This window comes from Solenopsis invicta, chromosome 11 (genome assembly GCF_016802725.1).
Source record: "Solenopsis invicta isolate M01_SB chromosome 11, UNIL_Sinv_3.0, whole genome shotgun sequence".
Taxonomy (NCBI): Eukaryota; Metazoa; Arthropoda; class Insecta; order Hymenoptera; family Formicidae; genus Solenopsis; species Solenopsis invicta.
The window spans coordinates 16922734-16934490 of NC_052674.1; the positions used below are offsets into that span (position 1 = coordinate 16922734).

General features: G+C 46.9%; 1 protein-coding gene across 1 annotated transcript; it reads right to left on the bottom strand.

Moving 5' to 3' along the window:
• Positions 1-211: 211 nt before the first annotated feature.
• LOC105198753 lies at positions 212-6334 on the bottom strand. The gene is made up of 2 exons (XM_039454818.1): positions 5713-6334; positions 212-336 (listed from the first exon to the last, which is right to left on the bottom strand). The coding sequence occupies exons 1-2, from the start codon at positions 6332-6334 to the stop codon at positions 212-214; spliced, it is 747 nt and encodes a 248-aa protein (XP_039310752.1).
• Between the last annotated feature and the right edge of the window lie 5423 nt (positions 6335-11757).

Genomic DNA, 11757 nt, shown 5'->3' on the forward strand with positions numbered 1-11757 from the left:
GAAAGTGCAGTAGTGTAATGCAATAGTGCCGTCGTACTTCAAAATACTACTGCGCACTAGTAGTGTTTAATAGTATTTTTCTACAAGGGATCCACGTCAGACGTCACACAAATACTTCTCACATTCGTATCCGCAATCTGCGGTCACTAATCGCAGGGGCGCCGCTGCCATCTGAAGGCGGGATGGATGCTGAACCATCATTGGGTGGAGCCTATTCATCTTTTGCGTCCGCGAGCGCTGCTAGTTCTTTGCGACCTCTCACGGCCTCACGGGTGGATACCGCCACATCGACTCCGCTAGGACCTCTCCCGAGGTGTTCCTCTCGTTCTTTCTTGGCTAGGGTTTTGCACGATTGGACATAACACGATTGGAAACGCACACACGATTGGACATTGCATGATTAGACATCGCACGATTAGACACCGCACGATTGGACTTCACACAATTGGACACCGCACAATTGTAAACTGCACGATTGGAAAGCGCACGATTGAAAACCGCACGATTGGAAACCGCACGATTGATTAGTAGGGGACCGATTGAGACGGGGTAAGTGCGGAAGGGGTAAACCCACTCCATTACATCCCCCCGCCGTGCGTGCGTGCGTGCGTGCGTGCGTGCGTGCGTGCGTCTGCGTGCGCGTGTGCACACGCGTGCGATTGTGTGTTCGTCCATGCTAGTGCGGTTTCCAATTGTGCTGTTTTGAATTGTGCAGTTTTCAATTGTGCAGTTTCCAATCCCGCGGTGTCCAATTGTACGGTATCCAACCGTGCAGTGTACAGTTCGTGCCAGGTATGCCTGGGGTCCGATTCTAGGGTCCCCGTTTTGTTCTTAGTTGTTTTTACGTTCATGACTATTATAACCGGATGTTGCGTCAACGATTATGAACGTATCGTAGTGTTAGTAAATTATGTTTTGACAGCCGACCGATGTAACCTCAGTTTTAATTGGTAAAATCTTAGAAATATTCCAAAGCTTAATTCAAAGGAAGCGGATCAAAACCTTTGATATATCAGATAAGTTGTAGTTTTGAAAATAAAAAATGCTATTATCTGGCAATAAGAAAATATACTTTGTGAGCTGTTTTTCTTACGCTTACAAGTAATAATAAAACTTGGTGCGAGATATTACCGTATTCTTTAATAAATGTAAGGATAGTCGGGTGGGACCCGATAGCGCACATTCCGATAGCACACAAACCACTCACAATGGCAGATGCCTAGAGATTTTCCGTAGGTTGGGTTAGATAAGTCAATATGATGGTTGGTGGGCTATCGGGATGTGCGCTATCGGCACCCACCCAGGATAGTCAACAACGGAATGTTTGTGACAATAATTATTTTATTGGAGGCAATCACAGAAAAGTCTCAGATGTCTCCGAATTATCAAAAATACTAAATATCTCAGAGTCGTAAAGTATTTCAGACACAAACCACGTTAAGAATGTAGGTTAGTAGAATTAAATTTTTTTGAATTATTGTTTCGCATCCGATTTCAATGAAAATCGTAGTCTTGAAATAACGTGCATCTAAATTAAAATTAAATTATAAACCCCTTCTTAAAAAAATGTTTTCACCGTTTTAGCAAAATTAATAATTTGAAATTAAAAATTAATGTAATAAATAATATTATAAATAAATAATATTATTTTAATAATTTAAAATTACAAATTAATACGATAATTTTTCTGCTATAATCTATTTTACAATTTTAGACATTAAATTTTAGGAAAATGACAAAAATTCCAGGCCAGTTTTGAAATTACAAAGGTTTTCTAGGATACATTAAATTCCAGGACAATTCCAGGATTTATGGACATTCAAGGATTGCTGGACACCGTGACTAAACAGTAATCGATCCAATAGTCTTTGTTATTAATGATTTGTTGTAGCCTAATTCACACTGACTATGTAATTCGATCAGCACAGAACTCGAGGGGCATTAATCCAGCACTCAAATAACGTATGGAACAGCATTCGTGACAAACCTGAAATATGCCAGCACCTATCGCTATCAATGTGAATCGGGCTACAGTGGGTCATTAATAACAAAGACTATTAGATCGATTACTGTTTAGTCACGGTGTCCAGCGATCCTTGAATGTCCATGAATCCTGGAATTGTCCTGGAATTTAATGTATCCTGGAAAACCTTTGTAATTTCAAAATTGGCCTGGAATTTTTGTCATTTTCCTAAAATTTAATGTCTAAAATTATAAAATAGATTATAGCAGAAAAATTATCGTATTAATTATTAATTTTAAATTATTAAAATAATATTATTTATTTATAATATTATTTATTACATTAATTTTTAATTTCAAATCATTAATTTTGCTAAAACGGTGAAAAAATTTTTATAAGGAGGGGTTTATAATTTAATTTTAATTCAGATACTCGTTATTTCAAGATTACGATTTTCGCTGAGATCGGATGCGAAACAATAATACAAATAACTTAATTTTACTAACCTACATTCTTAACGTGGTTAGTGTCTAAAATACCTTATGATTCTGAGATATTTGGTATGTTTGATAATTCGGAGACATCTGGGACTTCTGTGATTGCCTCCAATAAAATAATTATTGTCACAAACATTCTGTTGTTGACTTTGCATTTATTAAAGAATACGGTAATATCTCGCACCAAGTTTTATTATTACTTGTAAGCGTGAGAAAAACAGCTCACAAAGTATATTTTCTTATTGCCAGATAATAGCACTTTTTATTTTCAAAACTACAACTTATCTGATATATCAAAGGTTTGATCCGCTTTCTTTCAATTAAGCTTTGGAATATTTATGAGATTTCACCAATTAAATCTGAGGTTACATCGGTCGGCTGTTAAAACATAATTTACTAACACTACGATACATTCATGATCGTTGACGCAACATCCAGTTATAATAGTCATGAACGTAAAAACAACTAAGAACAAAACGGGGACCCTAGAATTGGATCCCAGGCATACCTGGCACGAACTGTACAGTCGTACGGTATCCAATCGTGCAGTATGTGTTTCCAATCTTGCGATATCCAAACGTACAATAGGCGTTTACAGTCGTACGATATCCAATTGTTATGTGTCCAATATTACATGTCCAATTGTGCGGTGTCCAATCGTTACATGTCCAATATTACGTATCCAACCGTGCGTTGTCCAATCGTTACGTGTCCAAACGGGTGTCACCCCTATTAGAAATCCTGAACACCTTTTCCTCAGCTCACCATATTTCCCAAAATCAACCTAACCTCCCATCCGGCTCCTCCTACATCTCCCCATCCACCCAATTCATATTCCCCTTCCGCTCCCTTTTTATCTCTTTGTCCCTGTCCGAGCCCTCTACTTTCTATTCTTTTCAAATTACACCCAACGCCCTGCTGCGTGCTCTACACAACGGCTTCTCTAACTCTTCCGGGCTTGACAACATCAATCGACGCTTTATTTTATTGAAACTTCCCATTATTTTTCCTATTATTTTTGAAATATTTAACTCCTTTACAACCTCCTCTTTTCCCTCCATCTGGAAACTATCTCTGTTAACGCGAGGATCACGGTCGGACAGAAAGTTACGCAAAGATAGACGAATATGCGGAAAAAAACTAGTCACAAAGTTTAATGAAAAAAAAACTGTTTAATAAAGAGATACATGTACACTATACTGAATCGTTTAAATCAATCCACAGTGATCTGGCACGCGATTTTAGGAGAAGGTAAATTAATATGAGTTATTAAAATTAACTCGATTTGCTTGAAATTTTCTGTTTTGGGTTTTCAAGGTCGTAGATTACGAATTCAATGTCAAAAATTCAAAATTTAAAATAGCGGACCCAATATGGCGGACAACATTATCAAAATCAGCTGGATTTACTTGAAATTTGCTATTTAGTGGTTTTTAAGGTCGCTGATTACAAATCCGATGTCAAAAATTTAAAATTAAAAATAGCAGATTTAATATGGCAGACAAAATTATCAAAATCTGCTGAATTTACTTGAAATTTGCTATTTAGGGGTTTTTGAGGTTGCTGATTACGAATCCAATGTCAAAAATTTAAAATTTAAAATGCCGGTTACAATATACTTAACTCTTAATAATATTATTACGCAGATCCACTTTCATTTGATCACAAGACCTTTGTTTCTTTTTTTTACGGAAGGGAAATGCGTTACCGCATGCCCCAGGCTCCGGGGGAGGCCTGGTGGTTATGTGGAGCTCTCCCCCACCGGCGACGTGCCGACAAGGGCCTACCCACTAAAACACCTCCGGGTGTCCTGCTCTGGTCTTTAGTTGGAGGGGGGGGGGGGCGCTGGAAACGCGTGCAGCATACTTCCGGAGCCCCTCGGACCCAATCGACCATAGGTGGTCGACTCGGCTCGCCAGGAGCGCCTTGGTGATGGGCACTCCTGGCTACGGGACCCGATCTGCCCTAGGGGGAGGGGGGACACTATCCCCCTCCGCCTCTTCCTCTGGTGTTTTTGAGGGTATAGATTCAGGAGTCCGGCCCCCGCTGGAGTATTTCGAGTCTAGCCACGCCGCTATATCTCCCGTGCTTGCTCTAGTGGGGAGCAGGGGAGCATTGCACCCCGTTCACCCTTCACCCCGGCGAGATTGGGAGAGCCAGCCCTCTTAGTGGAAGAGGAAGATCCTCCCTCCAGTGTTATGGAGGGTCAATCCCGCCAGGGACGGGTCTCACAAGCAAACCTACCCAACTGTTACACTCCGATTTTGATGAGCTTTGAATATGTTGTAATCTAGGTCAAAATAAGAGAAGTTTTTAATTATTTTTGGCAAATGGGAATGTCGGAATATAACTTTGTTATACATCGTTGGATTCGTAATAAAATAAACTTTATTCCGCTTATAAAAAGAAATAAAAATTTTGAAAAAAATTGGTAGGTGATAAGGAAAAGTATAAAAAAAATTTAAAAAAAAATTTTTTTTATCACTGTTGTATAGTACTTTTCATGCCATTTAACTTTTAATTAGAACATTTTTTTCTATCTCTTATAGTTTCGACGATATACGCTTCGAAAAAAAAAAGTCTTTTTCTTCAAAGAGGTGTTTCATCCCCTAAAAGTGCGTATGGGCCCTTATAAAAAAATACGTGTCTCTTATTTTGACCTAGACTACAACATATTCAAAGCTCATCAAAATCGGAGTGTAACAGTTGGGTAGGTTTGCTTGTCAGTGTTACCCGCCTTACCCTGCTTCTGGTCGGGGTGCGCACGATTGGACACCGCACGATTGGACACCACCACTCACAGCGGCCGATGCCTAGAGTTTTTCCGTTGGTTTGGTTAGATAAGTCAAGATGATTGGTTGGTGTCTAATCGTGCTGTGTCCAAAAGAGTGTCACCCCTTCTGGTCCTGGAAGCAGGGCCGTCAGCAGGGGAGGCGGAAGACTCGTTTTTCCCAGGAGGGAGAGCGTTACCGTCGTCTGCATCGTCCTCCTCTATAGTTGGCAAGGAGGGGGGTACAGCACCCGCATATCTTCTGCGTTTTTGACGGGGACCCCCGTCATAAGAGGGATTTGGTCGATTTCGTGAGGAGCGAGGATCCCCGCTTCTTCCATTACCAGGGGGGCGGCGGCGTCGTCGTCGTCTGCCGCCCCGCCATGGCTGGCGTCGTCTCTCGGCTTTCTCCTTCTGCAGCATTACTTGCTCGCAGAAGGAGGAGACCGCTTTCCAACAGTTTTCCCTGAGAACCATTTTACCAACAACAGCCCTCAGGGAGAGATCGTCCCCAATCTCACCTTTTAGGGCTTCGCTCAGCTCTTCCCACGTTGGGCAATGCTTCAGCGTGTGCTGCGCGGAGTCCAATTTAGCCTCGCAGTGGTGGCAGCGCGTTGTCGGCTTTTTTCCTATTCGACACAGGTATTCACCGAAACACCCATGGGGAGATCCGGGAAATACCTGTGTCATTCTGAAGGGAAGACTGCCCCAAGAGCGATCTACCCATTCCTCCAGGTAGGGGAGGACGACCTTCAGTACCCGGGTGCCCACCGTCGGCGGGTCCATGGCAAGACGATTTCGCCATTCCTCAGTTGCCCGCTGTCGGGCTCTCTCTCTCCACAGCGACATGGTCCTCGGGGCGATGGTGTTGCCCCGAAGGCAGGAGGCCTTGACCCGAGCGTACAGCCACGCTCGGGCCTCCGCCAAATACTCCGCAGGCGGAATTCCCGCCAGGACCATTATTGCGTCGCTAGGAGATGTGCAATATGCGCGCACAATGTGGAAGGCCAGCAATCTCTGCACGGAATGCAGATGTCGCAATATTTTGCGGCTGGCCCTCATAGCCTCGCACCAGACCGGGACGCCGTATAGCGCCCCAGACATGGCTGCGTGCATGTACGCGATTTTGCACCGACACTCGAGCCCCGGAGGTTGGGCATTAGACCTCTGAAGGCATTGGCTCCCTTGCCCAACCGTGGGGCGAGGTCGTCGAAGTGATCGACGAAGCCCCACCGGCCGTCCAGGAGCAACCCCAAATATTTTAGGGTTGCCCCCATCTGGATTCTAGTCCCTCCCACGAGGATTGAAGCTCTTGGAGGGGGCCCCCCAGAGCCATCGTGGAAAAAGATGGTTTTGTGCGGGGCCACCCTCAGCCCCAATGCCTTGATCGTGCCGACGACGCACGCCACCGCTTAGTTCGCCTTCGTTATTGCGTCTTCCCAGGAGATCCCAACAGCAACCACCAGTGTGTCATCGGCATAGAGGCCACACCGTGTGGCAGCCGGGGGGAAGAGCCTCGCGGTGGACAACATTGAACGCAGCGTTCCATTGCAGGGGCCCCCTCCAGAGAACCGACCCCTGCGGAACGCCGCACGTCACGCCCCTCCGCCGCTGGAGCCCCTCCTTGTTAAGGTACTCCAACGTTCTGTCCCGGAAATAGTCCCTCACCGTCTCCACTAGGTAGGGCGGCAGGACATGATAGTCCGACAATGCCGCCACTACCTTGCCCCATGAGACGGTGTTAAAGACGATGTCTAGTGACACCGCCAACGCCACTCTTCTCTCCCCCGTCATGGACTCCGTAAGAGCGCGAACGTGCTGTATAGCATCTATCAAAGAGCGCCCTTCACGGAATCCGAACTGACGGGGGAAAAAGTCGGGACATTCCCGAGACAGATGCCGGATGATGCGATTGGCAATCACGCGTCCGTGAATCTTGCCTGCATCATCCAGCATGCAGAGAGGCCTATAACCAGACGGGTCCTCCGCCGGCTTGCCCTCTTTCTTCAGGAGGACAAACCTGGCCCATTTTCACCTCCTGGAAAAGACGCCTTCTTTTAGATATTGGGTAAGGACCCTTTTTAGGTCCTCACCAACCACTGCTGGCGCCCGGATCCAGACTTTGCCGTAGACTCTGTCTAGGCCGGGCGCGTGAGTTCTATCTTTGTTCCGAATCCGGGCGAAGGCCTCTTCGAGTTTGTAATCTCGAACCCCCAGTTCCTCCGACCAACCTGAGGGGGGGGGGAGACCGGACCTTGCCGGTATATCCCCTGTCCCAGGTGGGAAACAGCTGGTCGACAACCCGTTCCAGGAACCGGGGGGTCTAACGTCTCCATAAGGGGGGGAGCCCATGGGCGGAGTTTCCCAACCGCCATCTTATATGGCCTCCCCCACGGATTTCTCGTGAGGTCTGAGATGAATTCATCCCAGGCCTCGGCCTTTGTCCGGCGTATGGCGACCCTCAATGCCTTCTTGGCTTCTCTGAGGGCCGCCCAGGCTTCCTCCATCTCCTTCATATCCCGGCGCCGGGCGCGTGTGATGATCCTCCTGGTGGTCACCGCGGTCCGCCTCAATTGGGCGAGTTCCTCCGACTGCCAATAGGCAGCACGACGCGCCCTGGGTCGACTACGGGGCATGGGAGCATCGCACGCGCGCGACATGGCATCACATAGCCAGTCTGCCTCCGCCTCTGCTCTGGTAGCTTGTCCTCGGTCAGCCCCCGCGGACACCGTGAGGCTGACCTCGAGGGCCTCCTGGTCCAGTTTTCTGAGGACCCATCTCCTTTCCAACTTTTGGCGGCGGACTCTTGCCTACACCTCCGCAGGTGTAGAGGCCACCCCCATCACGATCAATTTATGATTGGTGAGCTCCCCAAGGGGAGCGGTCTCCATTCTCCAGGTACTGACCCTATGAAGGGCGCCCGGAGAGGCCCACGTGAGATCCACTATGCATTCTCTACGGCCACCTACGAAGGTGCTGACTCGACCTCGATTTAACAATGCGAGGTCGAGTCCCGCCGCCCATTCCAAGGTGCAGCGGCCTCTGGAGTTCGTGTTCAGGGACCCCCATGCGGTTGCGTGTGCATTGAAGTCCCCTCCCACGATGATGGGTCTGGGAGATCGCCTAAAAATGCACTTTCCCACCCGCTCCAAGGCCGCCTCGTACTCCCCCAGGCTAAGGCTGGGGGGGGGAGTAGCACCATAAAATGTCGATGAATCCCCATTCCACCAGGACGAAGCCCTCACCGGACTCAACCGGTAGTATCGGCGGGGCGTTGCGCGTGTGCTGGCTGACTACCGCCACCCTGCCCAAGGTATCCCCGGCCCAATTTAAGTTGTCGTCAGGGATCCTATATGGGTCAGCAGCGATAGCCAGCCTTCCTCCTTTTTCCGCCAGGGTTTGCACCAGGATATCCTGGGCAGCCCTGGCGTGATTTAAGTTTGTCTGGAGGAGCCTCTTAGCCATTGTTTGGCTTCTTTTGAGGGTCCTCCACCTCCATCTTCTCAAGAGGTGTAATCCTCACCACAACTTTCCGAAGTTCTCCCTCTCGGTGCGATGTGGAGGGGACTTTGGGGGCAGCTGGAATTTCAGCCGTTGCGTCTTCCTAGGGCTCACCCTCCCCATCAGGTGGGGAGAGCCATGCCGGAGCGGCCTGCGTTTCGGCAGGCGTAGCGCCTGGGGTGCTATCTCCTCCGACAGGAGGAAGGAGGCTTTTAGTAAGGGCGGCTTAAACTTCTTTAGCCCCTTTTTTTTCTTTTTTTCTTCTCTGCTACCGTGGCAGGTACCACAGGTGCAAAGGAAGAAGGATGGGCGAGTGTGCGTGAGGTTGTCATATCTCCCGTCTTATCGCCCGCACCAGATTTTGATTTTGTGGTGGTTGAAAGCGGCCCTTCCTTATTCCTACTGGAGCATGCCTTACCCCCCACTCTGTGATCCGCCGGTTCCCCTTTTTCAAGGCACACCGGGTAGCACACTTTGTTAGTACAGGCGTTGGCCTGATGACCAGTACTGTCGATCTGGCTGCTGCAGTTTGCCTGTGTGTGCCCGGTGGCCAGGCACCTATAACACTGGAGCCCACGCGAGGGCAGGAGGACAACGCTGCAGCTCGACCACCCCACTCTAAAGCGTGGGGTGGCCAAAACAGCTTTACCAGCCCTCGCGGGGCACCTAACTCAGCATGTGCCCATGCCACCTGGGGCCCGGCGGATTTCGCCAACCTTTATTTCCTGTGGGGGGGGAGTTTCCGATTTTCCCCATGACGTCAGCCACCTCAAGGGTAGTAACGGAATCGTCCATTTCAGTCACCCTCAATTTGATCGTCTTACAAGGAGAATTCGCGACAATTGACTCACCGATTTTAATAAAATTTTATGGGTGTGTAGTATTCACTCACCCTTTTACTGTGGTAAAGCCGTTCGTTGCGAAACTTAGGCATTCTCGAGAAAATAACAATTAAATATTTCCAGCATCTATAGTACCATTACAGAAGAACGGTTGTCGAGTTGGCGATGTAGCATAGGTCGTTAGAATGTCGATTAGTACGCGTGGGGTTCCAGGTTCGATCGCCGTGAATAAGTTTTTTTTTTAATTTAAATCTTATATTTATAAAGTGTTATATATAATTTTTAAAGTGTTTTTCATTATTTAATATAAAATGTTATTTAAAAAAGAATCAAGGAATTTAAACATGCTCTTTTATTATTAAATAAATTAAAAGTTGTAACGCTGGTGATTTTCGTGCGGTGCGGTGGGAGTCAGGATACGGTTGCGGATAAACTCGCCGGATTGGTCGGGTTCGGTATAATAATTGCACTCGGTATTTAGCTGATAAACATATTAGATCTTTATTTGGATGTGATATTTACAAGTAGCCTCATTGGCTGATTGTGTCTAACGTCTCGTGACAAGTGGACCCAGCCTTAGCGGGGACGCGATTGGCTCGCGGTGGTCGCGGCGACCAATTGCCGCTGAGCGGTCGGAATTGCGAGCGGTGGTAACGATAGGCGCGCGGTGACGCGTGGACTAACGAGCACGCTAGGCGAGAGCCAAGACTGAAGTTCAAAACAAAAATTTTTAAAAACCGCGAAAGTACGGATGAACCGGTAAAGTGACAAAAGATAATTCTAACTTAAACGGAGACATAATAAGAACTGAAGTACTAGAACTACAAGAATACTGACAAAATCATACAAATAAGTTCAACTTAAACTAATCGCGCGGTTTCCGCGTCTCGCCCGAGCCGCCTCGTGCAAAAAGAGGCGAAGTTCTCGTCAGGACGCGGATGCCCTGACGAGGCTTTAGGTTACAAGAGACTCTTCCCTGAGGGAGAGGACGGATGGGATTGGCTAGGGATACCCAGCCTGTGGACTCGACGAGGATGCTCGTCGTGGGCGGTGATTCGCCGAGGATACTCGGCTACGGAGCACGGCGAGGATGCTCGCCGTGATTGGCTGTGTACGGTATTCGGTATGACAGGATTAGCCGAGGATACTCGGCTAGCCGGAACGACGAGGATGCTCGTCGAGGGGAGTCAGGATGAGGCGAGTATTCTCGTCCTCTTGGGAGTCGGAGTGCGGTCGAGGATACTCGACCTGTCGGATTCGGCGGACCGGGAAGATCTGTCTCGGCGTTCCCACTGCCGGCTTATATATCCGAACGCACGGTTGGGCGGACCAATCCGTGCGTTCGGTCGGCTGGCCCGGAGTGGGAGCGTTGCCGAACGCCACGGGCGGCGCGCGTGCTGCCGCGTGATCGCGACGGCAGGTTAGCTCGGTGCGTGCACGTGGCGTTCTGCCGGTGTATTGCTCGGGTGGACGGAGCGGAGTGGCAGTGCGCGCGAGGTGGAGGGGCGTTTTGTTACAAGTTCTCATGAACACAAAAAATATATTTGCAATAAAAATTTACAATAACTATTATACAATTAGTTTACAGTTTCTAGGGTGATACTTGTCGTAAAAACAGTTAAAACACAATGGTTCATTGCACCATGCACATATAATCATTGACATTTCATGTGCACCGATTTTACATTTTATTTGATTAAGAGAATTTAGAAAACAAATTTCATTAACATTTTTAAAAAGACTTCTTTCATTTGTTATGTTTTGTTTTACTTTTAATTTATTTAATAATAATAGAGCATGTTTAAATTCCTTGATTTTTTTTTAAACAGCATTTTATATTAAATAATAAAAAACACTTTAAAAATTATATATAACAATTTAAAAATATAAGATTTAAATTAAAAAAAAAAACTTATTCACGGGGATCGAACCTGGGATCCCACGCGTACTAATCGACATTCTAACGATCTACGCTACATCGTCAACTCGACAACCGTTCTTCTGTAATGGTACTATATATGCTGGAAATATTTAATTGTTATTTTTTCGAGAATGACTAAGTTTCGCAACGAACGGCTTTATCACAGTAAAGGGGTGAGTGAATACTACACACCCATAAAATTTTATTAAAATCGGTGAGTCAATTGTCGCGGACTCCCCTTGTCAGTAGGATGACCTATTCTT

Coding starts and splice junctions, on each gene's coding strand:
- LOC105198753 (XM_039454818.1), bottom strand. CDS start 6,334: ATGTCTGGGGCGCTATACGGCGTCCCGGTCTGGTGCGAGGCTATGAGG. Junction 337..5,712: donor CTCCCTGAGGGCTGTTGTTG/GTAAAATGGTTC, acceptor GCAAAACCCTAG/CCAAGAAAGAACGAGAGGAA.